The sequence below is a fragment of the Triturus cristatus genome, chromosome 4_1, assembly GCF_964204655.1.
Source record: "Triturus cristatus chromosome 4_1, aTriCri1.1, whole genome shotgun sequence".
Taxonomy (NCBI): domain Eukaryota; kingdom Metazoa; phylum Chordata; class Amphibia; order Caudata; family Salamandridae; genus Triturus; species Triturus cristatus.
The window spans coordinates 1,133,044,886-1,133,071,361 of record NC_140585.1 but is presented as its reverse complement, the minus strand read 5'-3'; the positions used below and the strand labels follow the sequence as shown (position 1 = coordinate 1,133,071,361).

At 44.5% G+C, this 26,476-nt stretch overlaps 1 protein-coding gene across 1 annotated transcript in view; it reads left to right on the top strand.

The window, feature by feature from the left end:
• LOC146856150 (V-type proton ATPase subunit S1-like) overlaps positions 1–26,476 on the top strand; it is a 296,718-nt gene continuing 270,242 nt past the window's right edge. The window contains exon 1 of the mRNA XM_085654192.1: positions 1–375. Within this exon, the coding sequence (XP_085510318.1) occupies positions 263–375 (113 nt within the window). The 5' untranslated portion in view covers positions 1–262. The remainder of the gene's footprint in view (positions 376–26,476) is intronic.

The window sequence follows — 26,476 nt, the reverse complement described above, 5'->3', positions numbered from 1 at the left end:
AGAGGGTGCGGGGACCAGCTCAGGTGCAGTGAGCACTTTGTTGATGGGACAGGAGCTTCTCAGCGGACAGAACTAGCCAGATCCTCCCCGTGAATGGAGCCGCGCGGTGAAAACAAGCTCCGTGTTTACAATAAACAGACGCGCGGAGGCCGGCTGGAGCCAGGCCTTGGTGGGGCCCACCTGCTCGCGCGCCCTTCAGTGTGTCCTGCCTCCCAGGTCTGAGCTGAGGGCTCAGTCCGTGCTCAGGCCTCGATCCGCAGACATGCTGCTGGCCCCTAGTGCTGCCCTCTGCTCCCTGCTCCTGGTCCTCGGGTTCCTGCCTCTAGGCGCTATGGCTGAGGACCACGTGCCCGTGCTGCTATGGTCCACCCAGAGGTAGGTGAAATGAACATGTTGAAGCGGCTTTTACTGCATATGCGCATGCAATACAGAGGGGTTTTCATCGACTAGTTCTCTTATTAAAGTGTTGTACTACTTCAAACTAAAAAAGACAATTGGATTGTACAGCGGCTGTGCAATACTCCTCATAATTTACAATCCACGCAGCGCTTTTATTCAATGTTATTTATTGAAAATATTGTGAATACAAATGTATTAATACTCAAACGAAATTAGTACTCATTGTCTGACCACGGTCGATGAAAGAATGAGTAGTTCGCATCTTTACAGTCTTCTTCCAACGTCATCTCTCATCATAAATCATCAAGTGTGCGCCCATAATTAGGCAGAACGTTTATTTAAATCACATCCACTGAAACCTGTCGCCTTTCCTCGCATCAACTACTCTGGGTGGGGGAGCCGCACATCCGGCTACGTCCTGTGACTAGGGCGATGTCGCCCGGCTCTATGCGCACTGTGGGATGCCCCTGTGCCCCATGTTACAAGTGCAGTCAGGTGCCACGCAGCCCGCTGCTTCCGCCCTAGGCACTGTACAGCTGCCTGCAGCCTTGCCCACGGCGGCGGATGCCCCTGTATGTCCATTGTTATGAATGCGTGGCTGCGAGACAACCACTGGGCCCTGGCACGAGCACTCCAGGGGATGCCCCTTATTAAAAGTGCAGTCCAGGACAGGGTGCACGCATGACGTGAACCCCCACTCCCCCTTGGACTTCTTTCAGGGCTGAATTGGCTGAGGACCCCTCAGCTCATTTACCTCTTTAAAGCGGCCCCGGGCCCCAGCCTGCTGAGGGACCTTGTGCACTATATTAGAACCGCAGTCCTCGGCGACTAGTGTTAAATTTGTAAAACAATAAATGCCACGCCCAAAGTATTCCCAATCCCAGAAACCTGGAGCTGGAGCCATTTAATGCTGGTGCACTGAACATCAAGGCTGCGTAGTCTTGAGTCCACCTCACGCTTCTTTAATTATCCACCACAGCCACTCTCTGTCCCCAACACAGCCGCTCCCTGCCCTCACCACAGCCACTCCCTGCCCTCACACAGCCACTCCCTGCCCCCTTATCTCGCACTTGCAGGTTCCTTTTCATCCTTGCTTTCTCCCTTTGGCATGTTTTCCCGTCTTTCTCTTTCTCCTACCCCACCCCCCTCCCATGCTTCTTTTTCTCTTTCTTGCTCCTGGTCACCATTTGATGAGGAAAAAAGTACGTGCTGGTCTGAAAAACGAGTGCTGGTGGGCCCTATCTGCAACCACTGGCTCAAATGAAGCACTGTACCACAACCTCGTTCGACAAAGGATGACTCTGTGCACGCCTGGGTGCCACGCGGCCTTCCGTTCTTCTACGCAGGTTTTTTTTTCCTCAGAGCCCCGTCCACTCAGGTCTTGCGAGTCTTCAGGGTTGCTGCACACACTGTCTGTAAGTAGCTCATTCACTCAATTTGGTCGTGTTGTACCGAAGTGACAACACACCAGGCGGTCTGTGTAAGGAGCACATTGGATTGCAAGAGCCATCACACAACTGTACCAAGTCCAAACATCAAGTGACTGCTTTTGTTTGTGGTTCTGAGTGTGCTGGAAGGCTCTAAAGGGTTCAACCCGAAAGACATAGGTTCAGAAGCACCTCCGAGACCCCCAGTAAGAAAGCTCAATGCAACAGGTTTCTTTCGGTCGATGTCTCTAGAACTTCCAAACACATTCATCTCTTGGCTCCCACATATGCCACTTTTAAAAATAACATTTCCGGCAGGACCCCAAGTTAAATATATGTGGGTCCAAAGGGTTCTGCAGTTTGCATGTCTGAATATTATTAGCAGACATATTTCCTGAGATATTGTGTCCTAAATATGTTTTTCCCCAAAAAGAGTTTATAGATGTTCCATATCTTGAATGGGCTATAGTTCTGGCCGCCCTACAACATGTTAACCTATAGATGAGGCACATAACTCATCAGGGAGGTTGGTCACGCATCGTCTGATAGGGTGTGTTTGTTGCTCCGACTTTTGTCATGGATTCTAAATCATGTCTTAATTCTTATAGGTTCTACATGTGTTTTTTTTGTTTTATTTTTTAAGAAAGTGCTCTAAGATTTGTTGGCATCATATAGGGCATTAAAGCTTCTACACCTCATCTGTTTTTTTGGGATTCTCCACCTAATGAAAAAAACCGGCAATGGGCAAGGTGTGTTTTGCTGTGTAGATTGGTTAGGTGCCATTGGTTAACATCAAGAAGAGAGCCTTGAGTGGAAGCTCCCTTTCTTTGTCTCAGTCCAGTCTTTCTGTTTGCTAATGGTCTGGATGAAACAGACTGCACAACATCCCTCCGGCAGGCCGTTGTGTCTGCCATACTGCAAGCATTACTTTACTAATGCTTGAGGCTTCCTATTCGAACTTACCCAAGATTGTCGCTATTAAAAGAAGCATTGACAAAGCCAATAGGTTTAGCTCTTTTTTAAGATTCCATAGCATTCACATTTCCTTGCCCTTCAGAAGCTGCAATTGGCAATTTCCTCGTGAAGAGTGAAGTAACTTGAACAGTTTCAAGAGTTCCCCCAGTTAGGCACAAGTGCTTTCTTATCAGGCTGCAGTACAGTCATATTATACTAGAGGTCCCATTGGCACAATTTACATGTTTTTAACAAAACCACCAGCTCAGGGCAGGTGCACGATATAGGTACCGCAGATATAGACGTGGGTTAGATATGGTAGGCATGGTATATGTATTAGGATAGGTATGTTAGAGGGGCATGGTAGTCTAGATACCCTGGGTTGTTATGTAATTTATTGGAGTTATGGTAGGTAACTATGATATAAATGGTAGATAGTAACTATAATTATTAAAGCACACTTAGGGGCATATTTACAATAGAAGTGACGGAGCGTGGTGATCCAGCGGATTACCAATTTGGGGTTACACACACACCATATACTCACCTGGGCCCATAAACCTTCATACAATAAGCTAGTAGTTCCGCCGGAGTCTATTTTGTTTACCTGCAAGATTTTTGTTATCTTTACCCAAATCTTACCATTCCAATCTCCTTGATAAATTTCCTCTGGTCAATGAATCTAGTAGCTAGTAGTATAGGCAGAAAAATAACATTTAAGTTTCTCCAATAATCACAGAATCAAAGAGTTTTAAAAGTTTTATCTAATCAAAATTTTGTGAGTCAAAGATCAAATACATGTTAACATCGGGTTCATTCAGGAAGAAATCAAATTTAGTTCAATAATAAATCTCAATAATATATTGTGATGACAGTACCTGTAAAGGGAGGAAAAGAAAGAGCAGGTACAAGGACAGATTTCACAGAATTATATTTACCTAAAGTGATAGATGAACCCAACTCCTTGAAGATGGGCCAGATGGAGCCCACCAGGACAGGTGGAAGACAGAGGATCAGGACAGGTTCAGGACCGGGAAGGTGACCTCTTCTAAGTGCAATGCCAGCGTCACACCCCTCTCTGGCACTACTCGCCTCTATCTTTCTTCCTCAATTCCCCTTCTAGATGATTGGATTATCAATCAATATTTCGGTCTCTCAAGCAGGGCCTCTGGCATCTACAAGGTCTGAGACAGCGTCTCGGACAGCGTCTGTAGCAGCATACGTGTTGGGTCTGTAACAAGTTGGAATGACGGGTTTGACACTGGTCTCTAGCTAACTTATCTCAATTACACTATTCTGTGTTCGTGTACCACCCCCAAATGTTTCAATATCATGTATTCCGCTATTTCTGATTGGACAGGGCAAGGAGATAAGTTCATCACACCATATTAAATGTAACATTTTACTTAGGTTCTTTGTTCTATGTTTCCACCCCTTAATTTACTTTCCCAAAGCTTTATTCCCACCCGCATTTCATATTATGATCAATACAATTTATATACTTTGTAATAATTGTTGCTCTTGTCCGGGTCGATGTGTTAAGTTCCCATGTGCTTCTTGCCAGCTTGACCTTGGCTGGGTTTCAATGGTAACAATGAACAGGAGTAAGGCCCGTTTACCCAGGTGAGACCGGGCGTGATATGCAGCAAAAAACAGTGTCTCAACTGGAGGTTATTTTAAAAGAAAGGCAATTTACGAGGTGAGATAAATCACAAAGGAGCAGGGAAAAGAAGGGAGACCACAGCATGGGGTAAGAGTAGACAGATTGGAGTGTTTATACAATTCTGTAAGTAGTTAAGGAGCACTACAGTACATGTATGTACAATGACCATAACACACAAGGTGGGCACTAAACGTGCTGGTGAATTGTGAACGACGCAGTGACAAAAGGTGCGAAAGACAGCGTGAACGGCGCAAGTTGAAAAGAAATATAATGGTCAACAAAATATGCAGATATATACAATTATGTACAAAATTATTTAGATGGTTTAGTTGACCACAGAAATGCCTGAGTTCTAAGCTGTGTAGTCGACGGCGTTTCAACCTGGGTAATTTCAGGTCATCATCAGGACATAGGTCATTAGTTAGGGGGTAGTGCTTCTAGGGAAATCAAGGGAAAAGAAAGGAGGTCAGGAGAAAGTCCGGTGGACCAGGAAAGCGGGAGTATAGGAAGGGGAGTAGGGGAAATTCACCTGATAGAGCGAAAAAGCGTTGCGTCTAGTAGTGGATATTTAAGTAGATGACGCTGTGAACTTCGTAGGTTCTGTAAGCAGAGAGCGAAAGGGTGTGTCAGAAAAGGAAGCCTGAAATGGATCAAATCAGAAAGCATGGGTACACAATTGACAGATGGAGAGGGTCCAATAATTACCCAACTTGAAGTTCCATGGGCAGAGGCACGCTTAATGGCACGATGGCCAAGGCGTGTGTTGGGAGGGGTGGTGCGAGTCCAAGGTGACAGGTGCTGGGCACAAGGGAATAATCTGCAATGAAGTAAGCAGTGAACCAAAATTAGTAGTGGGGCCAAAAGGGTTGCGGTCAGTAAGATCCGGACATCGAGTGAATCAGATTTACTTGTAAAGGCGTCCCAGGTGGAGCAGGGAAGGAAAGTCAGGTGTGTATCAGTAATGGAGAGTAAATCAATCCGACTACGAGCGGTTAATTTTCCGGGATTCGGCGAGAGGTACAACGTCCGATGCAGCCGCATTCGGGACGCCGACAGTCAGGGAAGTGACCCGGAAGTTCAGCACGTGACCGGCCGGTCACAGGGGGAAAAAGCAACTAGACCGGGGAGGGAGAAGAGGTCCAGGTCCCACGGGGGAGCTCATGGAGGGAACAGAAGGAGTATCCTGAGTGAAACGGGGGTGGGGGTGAGAAAGGAAGGAGAGAGAAAGGGCCATGGAAAGGGGACATGGGGAGAAGTAAAGGAATAGGAATACAAGAGTTATGCAATGGGCATAAGGGCCAATATGACGCTCCACAGGCGGAGAAGTCAAGTTTGCTAGCGCTAATACAAATCAAGTATGCTAGCGCTAATACAGGGTCAGTGGTCACAGAAGACACAGTACAGTATCATTCAATGTAATACAAGATCACTATGCACAATAAAAAACGGTTGTGACGGTAGAAAAAAGGATACCACAATGTATTAATTCACAATGTTAGTCCTGAATATAACTAAATTAGGAAGAGAACGATAATGACGAATTGTAAACTAATAACAAACCTATTGCTGTAAGGTAATAGCGGATAGCTGAGGGGGGTGCAGGGGAGGCAAGATAGGTGGTAGGGAGCGGGAGGCAAGGGGGGGTTCATCATACATAGGGGGTACGAAGTAGATCAATGTGAGGGAAAAATCATAACGAATACAACAATATATAAATTAATTAAAAACGCGCAACTACAATGTTAAGGTATATAACTGAAGTAGGAGGAAGACAATAATAAAGACAGATTATAAAGGGATAACAAAACTGTAGCTGTAAACCAATGGCTGATAGGCAAGGGGACAGGCAAGGAAAGTGGTAGGGAGCGGGAGGTGGGGGGTGGGTAGGTCGATGAGGGAAACATCATGAATAAGAAATTACAGAGCTAATTTACATAAAGGTAACACAAATCGCAAGTAACGGTGGTAGGAACAGGTAGGTAAGGGGTACTCATGTGGCTGTGATAACAGTGTTCCATTCATCAAGAATGTTAAACCCTCTTTCCACTGTGTTACATCGTGCGATCCATCTGCATTCGCATTTATTGAGAAGCATTTGAAGATTCCCACTCCTGAGTGGTAGTTTGGGGGAATCAATAACTTGCCAGATGAGGTCAGTTTCTGCGTGATTTTTTTCTTTGTGATGACTGACCAATGGTGCTGTGTCTACATTGCATCTGATGCGGCTTTGATGTTGGAGAATACGTGACTTAACCATCTGTGTGGTTTGGCCAATGTATAGTAGGTCACAGGGACAACGTATTGCATAGATGAAATTAGTAGTCCGACAGTTGGTGAAAGAATTCAGTTTGTATATATATCCGGTGTCAACAAACTCCTTTGTGTTTAGTGTGAAGTTACATGCTATACTTGATTGGCATTTGTAGTGGCCTACAATGGGTGGGAGTCCCCAGAGCGAGGTGACTGTTTGATTTTTCTTGTCAATTTGTGGCCACGTGATGGCATGAACAAGTTTGTCCGCGAGGTTACTACCCCTTTTAAAAGAGAACAGAGGAGGTTCTTTGAAGGGTGCATGAAATCTAAGAAGAGGCCAGTTTCTTTTGATTATCCCACTAACCAGGTTGCTCGATGTGCTGTATGTGGACACAAAGGGAATGCGTGAGTTGGTGCGTCTAGGGGAGGGGGAGAGTAGAACCTCCCTATGGCAATACCAAGCCCTTTTGGATGCATGAGTAACAATGCGTTTGGGGTAACCTCTGCTGATCAGTTTTTTTGACAGGATGGCAGCCTCTTTGAAATAGTCCTTGCGCCATTTGCAATTTCTCCGGATGCGGAGAAATTGTCCATAAGGTAGGCCATCCCTGAGGGCTCTGGGGTGGTAGCTGGAATACATAAGAAGAGTGTTACGTTCGGTGGGTTTCCGATACAGGGCAGTGCCAGTAATCCCATCTTCTGTATGTAAAGTGAGATCAAGAAATAGTAAGTCATTGGGGCGGATATCCAAGGTGAATTTCAGATGTTTTTGGCAGTTGTTGAGCCAATTTATAAATGCCGTGAGATCATCCTGCGTACCATGCCAAAGTAACAGGATGTCGTCGATATAACGACGCCAGGGATTGATTTGATTGAGAAATGGATTGTGTGCGGATAGGAATAAGGTGGTTTCAAGGTGGTGAACATAGAGGATGGCAAAGTTGGGAGTAAAGCAAGCACCCATGGCTACGCCCTTGGTCTGTAGATAAAATGTTTCCTTATACATGAAGTAGTTACCTGTGAGTGCAATATGTAATAGGTCAGTGGTGAACTTAGTGGGGATGCGAAATGGTCTAGGACGTGAGTCAAGGAGTTGTGTGATGACAGAGAGACCGTCCAAATGGGGGATGTTGGTATATAATGCTTCAATATCTATACCAACCATGAGATCATTGTTGATGTCAAAGGGGGTGTCCTCAATGATGTTTATGAGGTGGGTACTGTCTCTTACAAAAGTATCAGTGGTTTGGACAAATTCTTTAAGAAAGGAGTCAATATATTTTCCCAATGGTTCCAAAATAGAACCACACCCCGAGACTATAGGGTGTCCGGGGGGATTGGTGACACTTTTGTGGACTTTGGGTAGTATGTAGATGACGGGGGTGCGTGGATGTGAATTATTTTGGAAGGTGTATTCTTTTTTGTAGATGACCGCAGAGTCCAAGGCTTGCTTGGTGATGGACTGTATCTGTTTTTTGATTTCAGGAAGGGGGTCTCCGGGTAGGGCTTGATAGTGAGAAGGGTTATGTATTTGGCGTAGGATCTCTTGGTCATAATTCTCTGTGTCCATGATAACTATTCCACCGCCTTTGTCTGCGGGTTTTATGACAATCTGAATGTTGTCTTGTAGATTATCCAGGGCCTGTTTTTCATTGAGGGATAGATTGTAGGGGACAAACACTGAGCGAGACTGTAGTGTCTTCACCTCATGTAGGACTAGTCTCTTGAACGCGAGAATTTCAGGTAGCATCATAGATGTAGGAGGGAGGAACGTAGAGGCAGGGTGGAATGGTCTAGCCTCTGGAGTACTGTCATCTGTTTTGTCAGAAAAGAAATGTTTGAGGCTGATGCGTCTGAAAAAGAGAAGTAGGTCTTCTTGAAGTTTGAAGAAATTGCAGTGTTCCGTGGGGACAAAGGACAAACCCTTGCTAAGGAGTGAAATCTCATCTGAGGACAATGTATGTTTAGAGAGGTTACAAATGGGGATGGGTGATATCTCTAAAGTGTTGCTGACTGGAGTAGGGTTAAGATCATTTTCGACAGAGGGGTACTGCTCCAAGGATGGCTGCTGTTGTGTATCAATAGCCAAGGCAAGGGGAGGTAGGGGGTTAGTCTCTTGGTCTGTGATGGTATGCTGGTCTATGACGCTGTTGTTTGGGGATTGACTGGCGCTGTCCCTGTTGTGTGGAACTGGGCTTTTTGTCAAGACAGTCAAGGTTGCAGGAGCTACCTCAGGGGTATGCATCATTCGGGGCCCCATTGGTAGAATTTTCGATGGGTTTGTCGTTCGCCCGCGTACTGGTACTGGTAGTTTGGTCTTGTTCGTCCCCGACCCCGTCCTCAGCTCCTCCCTAAAAAACCACTGGGCAATAAAGGTTGGGGAAGTGGTCTAGTCTGGGGGTGTGCAGTGCTGGAGCCTTCTCCTGGTTCGGAGTCCTTAATTGATGAATTAGATGAGTCAGAGAAAGTAATAGCTTGACTATTCCTGTATCTACCCCAATTTCTATTTCTTGGTGGTTGGTACGGTGTGTTGAAGAATGTATCAAGGAGATATGGATATGTAGTGTCTTTGTTATAGTTTTTTTATGTCTCTTTGAATTTTGGAATTCACGCTGTCTTTCGCACCTTGTGTCACTGCGTCGTTCACAATTCACCAGCACGTTTAGTGCCTACCTTGTGTTATGGTCATTGTACATACATGTACTGTAGTGCTCCTTAACTACTTACAGAATTGTATAAACACTCCAATCTGTCTATTCTTACCCCATGTTGTGGTCTCCCTTCTTTTCCCTGCTCCTTTGTGATTTATCTCACCTCGTAAATTGCCTTTCTTTTAAAATAACCTCCAGTTGAGACACTGTTTTTTGCTGGGTTTCAATGGTGTCATCATAGTTCCGGGCAGGGTTTAGTGCGCGTGCGTACAGATCAGGTGGGGTAGGGATTTAAGTCACCCTCATAGGCCCAAATACAAACTAATAATAAAGTCAGAAAAAGACATGTTAGAATATGAAAATAAATGAATTCACTGTATACCACTTATCACTACTCTAAACCCATTTACTTATAATAATCTTTTGCATTAGCAATTAGTAGAACTTATAAGGTTTAGTTTAAGCAGTAGCATGTGCATTAACATGTGAGTTTCAAGTGGCCATTTTAAACGCTATTGTGCAGCTGCAAAAGATTCCCTCCAAGCATAGAAAACCTCATACTACGTAGATGCAGTAGACGCATGCGCAGTGAAATTCCCGCGTTTTGTCGGCCATTTGAAGACACTCGGGTTACTGGTTAGGAATACACATATGAAAGCATCCCCCAGATACGATATATTTTGTGTAATGCAATATTAGTATTTACAAGACAAATTTGATTATGGTATTAGACGCTATTTGAGAGGTAGTCATCCGAGCAAGTTTCTTCTTTACGAAACCTTGCTTCATCAGTGGCGTTAGCCTTCTTGGCTTAAAGCCATGCTCCACCACTTCTGAAATGCAGGGCTGCACCGTATTTATAACAATATGGCGCAGCCCTGCAATTCCCCCTGCACTAACGCTAAATTTAGCTGCCTAGCACCAACGCAGAACCCTTGCACCATAGTGCAAGGGTTTCTGCATTGCAGGGAAGATTGTTTATGTGCGGTAAGGTGTCCATTCCTGCACATAAACTATCTGCAATGATGTTTTGTAACTTAATGCAGCACACATAGAAGTTGCAAAACGTATTTTTTTTAAAAAAGATTGTTTATGTGCAGGAAGGGGCACCTTCCTGCACATACAAAATCAATGGCGTTTTGCTGTTTCTATGTGTGCTGCACAATGCAGTACACATGGAAACAGCAAAAACGAGGAGAAATTAAACATTTCTCCTCGTTGTGCCAAGGTAAGACCAGGTTTTTTCCTGGTCTTAATTTTGGTGCTGCCCCATATTTACGCCACCCTTGTAAATATGGGGCAATGTCAAAATCAATGGATGTTGCGGTAGAACGCCCACAGCAAATCCATTGCCTTCCCCCTTCACACTAAGTATAGCGTGAAAGGGTGCCTTATCTACAAGCTGTCTTGTAGATAAGGTGAAGCCCTATCACCACCACAACATCGTGAAAAGTGACATTGTGCTGGCGATAGGGGCTCATAAATATGGCCCTACGTTTCTTAAAGATAAATTATTTATTTTATTTAATGTTAACTTGATTATGGTTGTTGATACAATTCGCAACATAAAATAAAAAAATTAAAATATATTCCTGCAAGATAAAAAAAAAGTTAATTCATTAGGGGCCAGATGTACTAAGGCTTTTTGCGGTCGATAAGGGTCTGATTATTGGACTCCTTGCAACTCCAAAATGGCATTTTTAGGTCGAGTATTCAAGACCTCTTGTATTTGTTCTTTAATATATACTTATATGTGTATCTACTTTGTGGACTCTGGAGATCAGCCCTAGAACTTGTCTGCTTCCGCTTAGGGACTTCTTTTTCAGTTCAACTGCCTCTATTTAACTGTCTTGATAGAAAATTACCAGTAGAGGTCAGTAAGTTACCAGAATTGCTTTCTGCTTGTTTAGCTGCCTCTATTTAACTGTCTCAATAGAAAACGACAAGTAGAGGTCAGTAAAATGCCAGAATTGCTTTCTGCTGAGGGACTTTCTTGTATTTTTATTTTTCTGGCAACTGCCTCTATTTAACTTTCTTGATAGAAAACGACCAGCAGAGGACAGTAAAATAACAGAATCACTTTAGCATTCTCTAGATTCCAGTCCATAGAAATTGTCTTCCACGAGCACCCATAGACAATAATATATTTTTTTCAAATCTTGTATTTTCAGTGATATGACCACCGAAGGCCCTGATTTTATATTAAAAACAGAGCTTTGGACTATACCTTTAGTGCTGAAAGGCAATATTTCTCTCCATGTGATCCCATACTTGGCATGTCATGCAGTTTGGTGCTTACTTTCCCTCTATGTTACAAAACAGTAAATGTTTCATCACCCAGGCTAATGTGCTGCATAATTAAATACATATAAGGTCCCAAAGGCGAGACCTATAATGGGTGGAAGCATCTCTAACAAGCATTTGTAATGCAAATAGGTCTCGCATTTGTGAGTTAGAGCTATTGGCGTTGTAAATGGCAATGTTTTGTACCTACACGTTTTATTTTTGGAGTGAATGTTTGTAGTGTGCAATATCCCTTGGAAAGGCCCTGCACTTCGTAATAAATATATTGAAAAAGATGCAAAGTGTGGATTGTGTCAACAATTGTTTGGCATGTACCTCATGGGTGAAGTGTCGCCACACATGCACACGGTGGTGCTTTACTAATGCGAAACTCATTAATAAAAGTAGTGCTTACAGACTAACCAAAGCAATCGGGATCGGAGCATGTTAATCCAAATCCCGCCTTCTCTTTCATTTTCTAGACTATTTGACTCACTCTCCTGCATCTTGGTTATCCTCCAAAACTGGGAGGCAATGAAGTTTGCCAAGGGGGCGGGGGGCAGGGGGGCTTCGGGGGTACATGAAAATGTATTAATTGCCTAGTAGGCAAAGGTCGCCCGGTGCTATTAGTTAAAAGTGTGCAGATTTCATTAAGATATTAGGAGTACTTTAGTCGCATCTATGGGAAAATCGACATTAACTAAACAAAATGCCAGAATGCTTGTCAGTTTTCACAGTGTTTTAGACAGTACTGGTTGCTTAGTTTCATTGCATTAATTTTTGTATTTACTCTTTCACACAGCATCCAAAGTAGGTTACCTAACCCCAAAGCCCCGAGTTGTTAAATGACCCATAGAAGGGAATGTTTTACAGTTGAGCAAATGTGTCCAAATGTAATTTTGGTGGTGCCATGGAATGATCAGCCAATGAGGTACTCTATGAGCAGGTATTTAACTACACGTTCAAAACGTACGGTATTGTGGCTGTTGTTTGTTTGTACACAACCACCTCTCTGAATGTGTTTATTAACACAGAACTCCATCTACCAGACAGTGTACACAGAGGGGCGACTAAAGCACAGAACAAAATGTATTCATTTATCCTGAGTGTGAAGGCACCCGGAAGGCTTAGGTGCCCGCCCAGTTCCCAGCGCTTCTACAGACTCTGCCGTGCTCCTCTGCACCAGCAGGGCACTGCTCAGAATCTGCTGCTTCTGCTAAGAATAGGTGAGGGGGATGAGGTTGGGGCATGCGGGAGTTGCCGGCAGATTTCCAGGTTATTGAAAGTGATGATTCTGACATGAGGCAATGGAGACTGACTTTGTCTGTTTGTCTGCACCAGTCTATTTCTCTGCCATCCACCGGGCTCACTGTCATGTATCCATTCATCTCTTTTTGTTAGAGGTGCGTGAGGCAATATATTAATTAGCAGTTAGAGCCAGCCGGATACAAGCCAAGCGTATACGAGCCAGTGGGCGAGCCGTAAAAATTATCGGCATGTTAATCATACAGTAAACATGATGTAAATGTGCGATAATGTCTCTTCAGAATTAAAAAAAGTGCATTTCTTTAGCGCGTCACCTCAGTACACAAGATTATAGCACTGAATTGAGAGGAAGTTATTAAAAGTGCTCGTTTTAAGCATGAGTTAAAACACTGCTGCTCCTCACGCCCGATAACAATGCCATTTGTGAACTAAGAGGTGTCAGTTGCCATGCATACCCCGAATGTTGCCTAGAGTCTTATTATATTTAGAGTAATATTAAAATCCAGTTCATTAAACACAAGAAGTTTTTGTACAGCACACATCTTGAACTCGCATATTTCAAGGTGGCAATAATAAAGATGAAAACGGAAGTGCCGGCAAGCAAGAAAACCCGAACGGGAGTGGGGGGGCGGGGGAGGGTGAGAAGTCACAGACTGAGGGAGGAGGCAGTGGAGTGGGGAGACAGGGAAGAAAATAGTGTTAGGAGTGAAGGGGCCCATAGCCGTGGAAGGATACAAATGATGAATAAGGAGAGACTAACAAGCCTCAAACCAATCGAAAGGCAGCATTTAAGACAAAAGCCAATGGGCAGAGAGTGGGCGGAGCTTCCAGGAAGCTTCCACACTACAGTCTATAATGCATGCCTCGCAAAGCGATGGTAGTGCATTCGCGCTGCAACGCTAGGCGAGACCTAAAAGAAAATAGTGTTAGGAGTAAAGGGGCAAATAGCCGTAGAAGGATACAAATGATGAATGAGGAGGGACTAACAAGCCTCAAACCAATAGGAAGGCAGCATTTAAGACAAAATCCAATGGGCAGAGAGTGGGCGGAGCTTCCACGAAACTTCCACACTACAGTATATACTGCATGCCTCGCAACGCGATGGCAGAGCATTCGCGCTGCAACGCTAGGCGAGACTTAAAAAGTGATGTTCAATGAATGAATGAATGAGAATGTTTGTACAATGCTACTGTCACTCATACTTGAGCATCCTGGCGCTGTGCTGGTAGACTTAAAGGCTCTGAAAACTAACAGAAGGAGTTTAAATATAATTGTTTTATGGCTAGGTAGCCAGTGTAGCTTTTACAAGGCAGCAAATGCAGAGCTTCGCTTGGGAAGTGGTAGAACTGGTCTGGCTGCTATGTGCTGCACTATCTGAAGCTTATGAATAAGGCAGTTGGGGCAGCCTACATAAAGACTGTTGCAATAATCAAGTCTTGATATAATCAGGGCGAAGGCTACAGTTTTCCTGGCAACCAGGGGAAGGAAGTGAAAGAATTTTTTAGGGGTTTTACAAAATTTTGGCACATGCCTTGCTACTATCAGGGCTTGTGGGTGAAAGGAAAGATCATTATCAAATTTAACCCCAAGAGTCTTTGAAACCTTTAGCATGGTTGGGGTGGGGGAACAGAGTTTGGCCTCCATTTTGTGGTGGAAAATATGTTGGATTTACCGAAAAGAAGTACTTCGGTCTTGTCAGTATTACATTTGAGATGATTATCCTGCATCCATCAAATTATATCAGAGAAACACTTTTGGAAGAAAACTTCTGAGGTGAATTAACTTTTATCTAGGGGCATGATTAACTGAGTATCATCGGTGTATGAGGTGGTGGCAATCCCTTATGAAGCAATCGATGAGAGGGGCCATATAAATATTAAAAAGGGCAGGACTAAGAGAGGAGACCTGTGGTACCCCCATAGTAACTGCTCTTTTTGGTGACAAAAATTGTCCAAGGGCCACTGTCTTTTTTTCTATTATTAAAAATGATTTAACCCGGCTTAGGCTTTCTGTGAAATCCCTATATTCTGGACCTGCTCTAGATGTATGGCGTGCAAGATAGTATCAAATGCTGCAGAAAGATCCAGCAATAGCAGCACTGCTCTACTGCCAGAATCTAATGTTATTTTGATGGTTTCCGAGACTTCGAGTAATGCTTACTCAGTCGAGTGTTTAGGGCTAAAACCTGATTGAAAGGTGTGAAATGAATTAGTGTTTTCAAGGAAAGTTATACATTATTGATTAACAATTTTTACCAGGATCTTGGTAGGAACTGGGAGAAGGGAGCTAGGCCTTAGGTTGTACAGAATAGTAGGGTCTGCTAGAGGCTTTTTTTGTAGCGGTTTAACAATTGCCAGCTTCCACTCTGTGGGAACTTCCGCTTCAGCAAGGGATGTATTGAGGATATGGTTAATAGGTGGATTAACTGTATCTATGGCCGCATGCAGTATAGCCAGTGGGTCCATCGAGGAACCAGACTTACACGACACAATAGCTTGGTGTGACTGAGAAAGCGAGTTTTTCTGAAAGTCAGCTAATCCAGTCTTTGGAATGTTGTTGTCGCTGGCTGGGAGGGAATTGCTAATGATGCCAGTACTCAAAGTGGAACTGAAACTCTATTGTATAGTTAATATCTTATCCTCAAAGGAGGTCGAGATCTGGCCACAGAGTGCCTGGGATGGGGGGTATACCTAACAAACGTTTTAAGCTGGATGAAGGCTTTAGAGATATTGAAGATGGCTTTAGGGTCGTACCGGGCCTCTTCGATTTGGGATGTGAAGTATGATTTTTTTGTTTCCCTGATCAGGTTATGATTTTGGGTGTACCTAAACTGGGCCAGATCATCTTAATTGTAAGCCTGATGGCATCTGCATTTAAGCTATTTACACTTCTGTTTTGCTAAGACAAGGGAGAACCAAGGTGAAGAAAGTTTTGCCCGACATTTTTTTAAGGTAAATGGGTGGAGCAAATTCTTTGGCGGTGTTGGAGAGCCATTTATTAAATAAAGTGAGGTCCTCGGCTAGCCCCCCGGTTAAAATCTGGGCAATATTAGCGAGACAGGGAATTAGTTCAGTATTGTTTTTCATTGCTCCCCATATACGACACCTGGGGGTTCACATCTTTATGACAGTGAGGGGAGTCGTGGAGGCATGCAAACAATTTAAAAGGGATTAGACAGTAATCCGACCATGACTGAGGGATGGTCTCTCCGGTAGATAACCAGGGGTGATTCGAGCAAATCCCATCGTGAGTGTGTCCCAACAAGTAGGTAGGAGCAGCTACCAATTGGGGGAGCCCTAGTATCCTAAGGGTATCTGAAAGGTTGTTAACCTCAGGATTGTTTGGGTCATCAAACTGGATCAAAGCAACTTCTTTTTTCATGGATGCTGGTGTGACCCAATGGTTTGTCACAGCGGCCAGTTGCGGCGACTTACGGGTGCCTTGTAGGTCACCCCAAGACCAGTCATACTCAGGTGCTCCCTTTGCCATTATTGTTGGACTTCCTTGCACTTAGGTTTAGTCTAAAATCTCTGTTTTGATGAATATCAGGCAACATACAAGATTGCCACTTCTATGCTTTTGATCATGTACTAATTTTTCTGCGTTCTTCACATAACAGTCCATGAACATGAGAGCTTCTTGTTCTTCCTCATTTCTCCAGGGTGCTTTTCTATATCTCTGTATTGTTAACTCTGTTGATGCTTTATGAGCACAATGTGCAAGGTCAGACAATTCACAAAATGGCTGCTTCCTCACAATAACTTCTTTGCCCCAACGCCTGTGCCTCATAAAAACCCAGAGACTCAAAGATGATGTTGTGGATTGCGGAGTAACTAGCTTATTGAGGGGTTCCATACATACCTCAGTTTTATACTAACTGGCTTACTGACACTGTCTCTGCACTACCTAGCACATAAGGATTCTGAGTGCTACATCAAATGAATATCTGGCATCAGCTTTCTGTTTGAAGACACCTGGGTTATATGTGTTCTTACAATTTTCTCCCGCAGTTCTCCTGCCCCTCGCATCACTTGTTCTAAATCAGTGGATCGCTTGGTCTCTTGAAACGGTGCCTAGAGCTTCATCTCTGACAATCAGACTAAGCAGATTCATTGCAAAGATATCTTAACATCAATCCAAGCTACACTCCCTATAGCTTCAATAGACGTCACCCCAAAACACATCTTATCTTACAATATTCACTATCCAATATGGTGTTACCAATGCTTCAGCATGGCTGATTCTAAAGATAAAGAACCTAAAGACACAAGAGACATGAAGGTGAGGCAAAAAAGGGCAAATTCAATTTCTCCAAACTCAGATTCTCCAATAAAGACTAAAGATGACCAATCTGCAAATATCTACAAAATTCAACAAAGACTTGCTTCCCCGGACAATGTCGCATAATGGACAAAAACAAAGACAGACGTAATTAAGGTGGAACTCCAAGACCTTTGCAAAGACTTCAAAGACCTCATGGACAGAATTTGTTAATTCAAATATTGCATCTTTAACCTACAGGACAGCAAATCAATTGCAGAGAAATCCAATACATTTCTACCAAAATTGCTGCTCTCTCCAAAGAACTAACTGAGCTCAAAGACTGCAATTGTAAAGGTAATCTATGTATCTTTGGCCTACCTGAGGGAACAAATGACTGTGCTAATTCATGTACAGAGTTCTTCGAATCTGTGATTCCACGTGTCCAGGGCTTATCCTTCACCAAAGACTTTAAGATCAAAAGAGCGCACAGAATTCCATCAGGCAAAATCCCCGCAGATAATACGGAAGCCATGAAACACCCTCAACCATTGACCGTTAAACCACTGAGACTCAAACATGTTGAGGAAATCATCAACCATATGAAAAGATCCGATTAATAAAATGGGAAATAGCAAGGATCAATATAGCACATGACTACACTAAAGACTCAGTCCTACGAAGGAAAGGTTTTCTTGCCCTGCGTACAAAGCTCCAATACTTATACAACACCTTTAAGTTGGTTGGCCCATCATGCTTAAAGATCATCCAAGTAAGAATCTACAGTGAGCTCAGTGATCTTCAAACTTTCCTCTCCACTTTGAATCATACAGACTTGATTCACTACTTGGTCCTTCTTCTCAATGGGGCTTATGACTGTTTGTTTATCACTTACATCCTCACCACGTTTAACCACTTCTCACTAACAAGAGAAGTCCTTCTCCCACTTTTGTATATTGTGTTTAAGACATTTTATTGCGTAGAAGACTTTTAGAACACATCATCACGGTACCTCTCATTACATAAATAATGTCTTCAATTTGCCTTCTGGTACTCGTGCCAATTTTGAGTTCGGACAGATCTTATGTAAAGGCATGTATATCATAATGGCACAATTAACCATCTTTACATACTAGATTTACATCTTATCAGGGTGCAATTTTACACCATACAAGTTTACTCTTAATGCTTAGTAATGTGTACACAATTGTTATGTATGTTCAAGTTCGCTTACAGAGGACAGCTTGTGGCACTCCTCTCTCCGTATGTACTTACTGTGGGGTCCTCTCTCCGTATGTACTTACTGTGTGGTTTGAGAGCACCCCTGCTTTAGGGGGACGGTTTAGTGGGTGGGTTGGGAGGGTTATTTTGTTGCATTAGGCTCTCTAGTTTACTCTTCTCTTTTCTCTTCTCTACTTCTATGGCACCGGTTGGCTCACCATCGCTTTACCTTTTAATGGCACTTCTCAGAGTCCACTATAATCACCCATGATGTCCTCTTCCAACACCTAGAAAAATACAATTCTCTCTGTAAACACTAAGGGTTTGGAACACCCAAATAAAAGGAAAAAAATAATAATGGATTGCTGTTATAGACTCAGGGGAGATGTTTTCTTGTTGCAGGAGGCTAGATTGAATCCCATGTGACTCCTTGAAATTTGATTATCACTATCACTAGATGGCGGGCCATTTAAGCTCACCAACTCAACACAAAAAAACAGGGTATGACCTTGATCTAAAAACAAGCGAACACCAGTTCAACCCCTATCCTACAAGATACACTGGCAAGATGGCTAATAATTTTTGCCAAAAAGATAGCAAATAATTTTATATCATTACCATTTATATGATGATCCTGTTTTCTGGTCTTAGCTCAATAAAACGAACACGAAAACGATACCACTAACCATGACCATTATTTTAGGAGCAGACTTCAATCTTCCTCTAGATGGCCACCTAGATAGGATCTTTAGGGCGAAATTCAGACCCACCACGGCTCATCCCCAGCTAACTCACCTTTGCAAATCACATAACCTGTCTGATTCCTGGGGCATTCACAACCCGACGGACAATGATTACACTTTTTACTCTCATAACTAATTTTCCAGGATAGATAATCTCCTAGTTTACACCAATCTCCTCTAATCAAAAATGGAACCAATCCTCATTCCAAATCATGCTTGAATCTGACTCGACATTGAATTGGGCGGTACCTCACCCCACCAAACATTCGAGGATGAATCACATTCTTGTAGATGATATTGAATTAAAGATAGCACTGCAAAAATATATCACAAATTACATTCCACAGAACAGTTTAACAAGTACCCCACCAGAATTATTATAGGATGCGCTCGAACCTTGCACCAGAGGCTCCGTGATGAACCTCATTGCTGCTAAAAACAAGAAGGACTATAACCTCTTAGGTCATCTAGAATCAAAAATCAAAAACTAGAATTTAAACAACTTAACCATACTAAGGGTTCTACTCCCTTCCTGAGCTAGAAAATCTTAAATACGAATATAATAAGACACTAAGTGACAAGGCAGACATTTGGATTACTGCAAAAAGTGCAGAGAAAGCACTTCAAAAGAACAAGGCAGGGCACTACCTAGCCAACTACCTAACATTTAGTAAAAAAGAAAACCACCATACCTTTGATAAAAGTAAATCAGGAACAAACCGAACTTCACTAAAGAACATTTTGGATGCCTTTCAAGATTTCTATATTAAATGATATACCTCCACCACACAAATCAATCTTGAAGGGTATGATATGTTACTTAGCAGACTGATTCTTCCTTCCCTTGATGAATCATATAAAGTGTCCTAAATAATCCTATCTGGTAATCTGAAATGCTAAAAGCCATTCACAATTAAAAAATTAGGAAGGCCCCGGGCTCAGATGGTTTCACCAGTAAATTCTACAAAGAGTTATCTCATTCTTAAGGTCTCTTCATCATCCACGTAGACACTTCTCAAATACAGGTAAAATCCAAGTTACTTTCTCCAGCACTACAATTGTAGTGATCTCAAAAGAAGGAAAAGACCCCCCTTGACATTAAAAATTACCACCCATGCACCCCAATAAATATAATATAAATATTATATGTAAAAATACTTGTTAACATATTGGAAAAAACATTCCATCTCCTGATACACCCGGCACAAATGGGATTCCTCAAGAGAAGAATGTCTTGCAACAACATTAGGACTTTCATTCATGGCTTGGAGGAAGCCAAATCATTGAACTCACTATCTGCTGCTATTGCCTTAGATGCAGAAAAGGCCTTCAATAGGGTCTCATGGAAAATTTGGACTCTGTCCTGCTCAAATGCAACCTTGCAGATGCCTGCATCAGAATGTCATTAGGCCCTTACTCAAATCTGGTTGCTTCTGTCAGAATTAACTTTCTTGATTTGAGCCCTTTTAAACTACAACAGGCTACTAGACAAGGGTGCCCTCTCCCCTCTTGCTTCAACTCTCTATCAAACCCCTGCTCATTTCTATTAGAGCCAAATCTGAAATTAATGGTAGTTGCTTTTCTTCTAGCACAGAGAAGGTGTCTGCATATGCGGACAATGTCTTAATTTTCTCAGAAGAAGCAGATCTTGCCCATCTCCACATCATGAATGTGATATAGGAATACTCAAAGAAATTGGGTTATCCTCTAAATAAAGATAAAGCCAAAGTGCTTCAACTCAGTGTGCACTGCACTTATTCCATCCCACAAACTACAGGCTTAAAGTCGCAAAATACCTCAAAAAATTCAAAGGCATATGGTTTGGTAAAAACCTATCTGAAACCTTATTTCTGAATGAAAAGAAAACAATTGAAAAGGTCAATGACATACTAACACAAAGGTCTCCGAAATACATAACATAGTTGGGCAGGCCAGAAACAATTAAAATGATGATCACCCAACTCATCAACTTCCCAGCAAGCATGCTTCCCCATATATTTTTCTCCTCCTTCCTCAGCACTGTTGATAAATGGATTTCACAATTCTAATGAAAAGAAAAATACTGAGGATATCTCTTCTTAAACTTAGACTAGATAGAAATAATTTCCTTGACTATTCAAAATACAAATCAATTTTTCTGGCAGGACAAAGATACTTGCGGTTCTGCTCAGGAAAGGCAGGGGTTCATATCCGGTTCAATATAGAGAGCGACCTCCTCCATCGACTCCCCCTCTGTGCACTTCTCACTATTCAGAACCCATACTTATTAGACATTAAACATTTCAATATGATTCTACACAGACTTCTAATTCTTCTTTTGCCTCCCTCTGACATGACAGATATAATAAAATCAATGATCGCTTTTTATACTGGGAAAGGTGATCCTCCAAAGGCATCAATCTTGTCAAAGACCATGGATCTAGAGAGAGCTCTGAATCTTTTGCAGGTCTCCAAATTCACAACAGTTTTTCTGACCTGGACTTCTACCAGTTCCTAACATGTAAAGTAGCGATAAGAAAAAGGGGTGTTTTTCCTAGCCCGGACCTCCCAGGACTGCTCCTAATACTCAACAAAACAGCCCACTTAGCTTCAACAATGTGTATGTTCCTCTCTACTTCTAAACCATGCCTTAAACAGAAAACAATATCTTGTTGGAACACCCTTCGAGTCAGCCATTTGGGTGTCCAAATTCCTCTCCCTGCCCATATGAAAATATGGAACTCCCCATTGAGATGCAAACTCTTCCCAACCCTAGCCCAAACTAGATTGGGGTCTCTTCACAATGCCTTTTGTTCTCCCATGAAACTATTTAAGCTCTGCCTCAGTGAATCCACTCTTTGGTAGGATTGCCACTTACAACCAGACAACACTCCCGTATGTTTTTGAATTGTAAATATATACTCCCCTAATGGGCTCAAATACAAAACTTCATCCAAGAGATCTCCAAACTCTGCATTTCACTGTATCCATGAACAGCTCTGCTAGGCATCTTTGCAGCACCCCACATGCCTCTACTCCCACAAAATGATCTTCTCCTCATCGACCTCATGCTGGTTTTGGGTGTAAAACCAATACTATTTGTTAGACCCGGGATCCCTGGTTGGCTGAGTAGGGACCAGCGTTCCAACATCAGGGAAAGGAAGGTCACTTTCTGAGATAGCCCCGCTCACCCCCTCGGTAGCTTGGCATGAGCAGCCAGGCTTATCTTCAAGGCAAATGTGTAAAGTATTTGCAACCATGCTCACAACAACCCAATGATGACACCACAAATAGACTCCACACGAGTTTTATAAAAACAAGTATACATTTTATATAAAAAGATATAAGATAAGACCACACAATATAAATGCAACAGATGACTTTGTGTACTATTTCTCCTGGCTGGTTGTTTGGCCAGCCAACCCTTGTAAGTTCTGGCGGTATGAATGAGCACTTCTAAACATTCTCCTGTAATCCTAATATCATGTTATACAGTTCGTAATGCTAGAATCAGCCACTTTTGCAATGTAAAAATACTGTAAGGCGTAACGCAGCAATCAGACACTCTGCAGTGTAAAAAGAATGCAATGAGTAACGCAACAATCAGGCACTTTGCAAGGTAAAAATAATGCAATGCGTAATACAACCACCAGGTACGTGGTTATGCAGAAATATTGCAATGCGCAATACCCTAATCAGGTAGTTTCTTTGGGCAGAAACAATGCAATGCATCATACGACAATCAGGTAATTCGTTATGCAGAAATAATGCTATGCATCATACACTAATCGGGTAGTTCGCTATGCAGGAATAATGCAATGCGTAATACTCTAATCAGGTACTCCGTTATGCAGAAATGATGCAATGTGTAATACGACAGTCAGGTAATCTGTCATGCAGAAATGGAATAATGCGTAATACACTCAGGCACGGATCACAGTGCCTTATCAATCAATCAATCAATCATTGGCATTTATAAAACGCGCTACTCACCCGTAAGGGTCTCAAGGCGCTGGGGGGGAGGGGATTATTGCTCGTACAGCCAGGTCTTGAGCTGCCTTCTGAAGGAGAGGTGGTCCTGTGTTAAGCGGAGATGGCTGGGGAGAGAGTTCCAGGTCTTCGCTGCGAGGTAGGAAAAAGATTTGCCTTCGGCGGTGGCTTTGCAGATGCGGGGGACGGCTGCCAGGGCTTGTCCGGCCGATCGAAGGGTGCGGGTGGGTATGTAGAAGGAGACGCGGGGGTTGATGAGTTTGGGTCCTTGGTTGTGAAGGGCTTTGTGTGCATGGGTGAGGAGTCTGAACGTGATCCTCTTGCTGACTGGGAGCCAGTGAAGCTTTTCCAGGTGTCCGGAGATGTGGTGGTGGCTCGGGACGTCCAGGACGAGGCGTGCGGCGGCGTTCTGGATTCGTTGGAGTTTCTTCTGTAGTTTGATCGTGGTGCCGGCGTAGAGGGTGTTGCCGTAGTCCATGCGTCTGGTGACGAGGGCGTGGGTGACGGTCTTCCTTGTGTCGGTGGGGATCCAGTGGAAGATCTTGCGGAGCATGCAAAGGGTGTTGAAGCATGCCAATGTGACTGCGTTGACTTTTCTGGTCATGGAGAGGGAGGAGTCCAGGATGAAGCCCAGGTTGCGGGCGTGGTCGGTGGGTTGGGGAGTGCTGCCTAGGGCGGGAGGCCACCAGGAGTCGTCCCATGCGGTGGGAGTAGGGCCTAGGACGAGGACTTCCGTCTTGTCGGTGTTGAGTTTAAGCCGGCTGTCCGTCATCCAGTCCGCTACTTCCTTCATTCCTTCGTGTAGTCTGGTTCTAGCAGAGGAAGGGTCGTTGGTGAGGGAGAGGATGAGTCGAGTGTCGTCTGCGTAGGAGATGAGGTTGAGTCCGTGTTTGCGTGCGATGTTTGCCAGGGGCGTCATGTAGATGTTGAAGAGGGTAGGGCTGAGGGAGGATCCTTGTGGGACGCCGCAGATGACCTTGGTCGCTGTTGGTCTGAAGGGGGGGAGGCGGACTCTCTGAGTTCTTCCGGCGAGGAACGAGATGATCCAGTCCAAGGCCTTGCCTCGGATGCCGGCGTTGTTGAGGCGCTGTATCAGGGTGCGGTGGCATACCGTGTCGAAGGCTGCGGAGAGGTCAAGGAGTATGAGGGCCACGGTCTCTCCCTTGTCGGTCAGGGATCTGATGTCGTCCATGGCTGCGATGAGGGCGGTCTCGTGCTGTGGTTGGCCCTGAAACCGAACTGCGAGGGGTCGAGTGATTCGTTGGTTTCGAGGAAGGTAGTCAGTTGAGTGTTGACAGTTTTCTCAATAACCTTTGCTGGGAACGGGAGGAGAGAGATGGGTCGGAAGTTCTTGAGGTCTGTGGGGTCTGCTGTCGGCTTCTTGAGGAGGGCGTTGAGTTCGGCGTGTTTCCAGCTCTCGGGGAAGGTGGCGGTGGTGAAGGATGTGTTAATGACGTCTCGGAGCTGGGGGGGCGATGATGTTGTCGGCTTTGTTGAAGATGTGGTGGGGGCATGGGTCGGAAGTTCTTGAGGTCTGTGGGGTCTGCTGTCGGCTTCTTGAGGAGGGCGTTGAGTTCGGCGTGTTTCCAGCTCTCGGGGAAGGTGGCGGTGGTGAAGGATGTGTTAATGACGTCTCGGAGCTGGGGGGCGATGATGTTGTCGGCTTTGTTGAAGATGTGGTGGGGGCATGGGTCGGCGGGTGATCCTGAGTGGATGGAGTTCATCGTGCGGGTGGTTTCCTCGGTGGTGATCGGGTTCCAGGCGTGGATGGTGGTGCTGTGGGGGGTTGGTTCTGGTGGTGGGTTCGCGTTTGTTGTGGTGAAGCTATTGTAGATGTCGGTGATTTTGTGGTGGAATAAGGCTGCGAGGGAGTCACAGAGGTCTTGTGAGGGGGTGATGGCGTTGTTTTCGGCGTCGGGGTTGGAGAGTTCTCTGACGATGCCGAAAAGTTCTTTGCTGTTGTGGGAGTTGTTGTCAAGTCTGTCTTTGAAGGAAGATTTTCTAGGCTGTCTCTCCGCCTTTCCTTCTGACTTGCAGTCTGCCTCTCAACAGTTGCCCCCAACACGGGTACGGTGTAATCAAAAATTGCAGCTCCGCACTCCGGCCCCTGTACTGCCACTCCCTTGGCAATACGGGCCGCGATACGAGCCGAAGCAGAGGCTTGCGCTGCCGGAACGAGAGAGGCCGAGAGCGTCTCCCTCTGAGCTCCCACCCCACCCCAGGAGTCGACACACGTTTCCTGGGGGACGCGACCTCACTCTCCTCCCCTCGTACAAGCGGCTGGGAATCCAATGCAATCTTTGTGAATTGGCAACGGTGGGCTCGGGCCGGCGACTCAGCTCCTCTGAGGCTGCCGGTCCGGGGCTCTACAGTTACGAAGATCTCAGGCTGCCACGTGGCACATGCACACAGCGTCGCTGAGACTTCCTTGAGCTTTGGGTGCACGATCACTGGGCACTCCACACGAAGGTCTCAGGCTGCACGAAGATCACACGCACAGCATCGCTAAGACTCACTTTAACTCCGGTGCACACAATAACAAGGTAAATCCTCAGGATGGTCTCACGGTGCACAATGCACACGCACACGGAGCAAAGAGACTCACTTGGATTCCGGTGCACACGATAACAAGGCAAGTCCTCATGAAGGTCTCACGTGCACAACACACACGCACGCAGCGTCGATGAGACTCACTTTGACTCCGGTGCACACGATAACTGGACAATCCTCACAAAGGGGTTCAGGTTGCAAAGGCACACGCACACCGCATCGCTGATCCTTGCTTGGACTCCAGCTGCCCACAATCACAGGGCACACCTTACGAGGCTCTCAGGCTGCAACAAGCACACACACACAGTGCCACTGAGACTCTCAAGGAAACTTTTGTGTTCCTGTGTTTCCGCAACAGAGAGCCAGCTCACCTCGGGCACTTGGGGATAAGTTACTTCAGGACACAGCACACAGCAAAGTCCTTTCAAGCAGGGGGACACAGCACACAGCAAAGTCCCTGTAGCCTTTCCTTGGTTAAAACAGCAAACTGCAGACCAGCCCCAGAACACCAAGCAAGGGTCAGTCCTATCCTTCAGTCTCTTCAGTTGTTTCTTTCTTGGCAAAGATCCTCTTGACCACAAAGTAGCTCCAGTCTTGTTCACACCTGATCAAGCCATTCTCCAAAGTTCAGGGGCTTCAGCTCTCATAGTTATACCCCTCAATGGCTTTGAAGTCTTTGTGTTCAGGGGGCACTGACCCCCTGTTCAAACCAGTTCTGAGTGCCTCCCTGCCACTGACACCTTCTTCCTTTGATGAGTGAGTGTCTGGATTCTCAATCACTCAGCAGGAGATGGGACAATTGTTTTTATAGCAGCAACCCATGTCTCTTCATCTCTA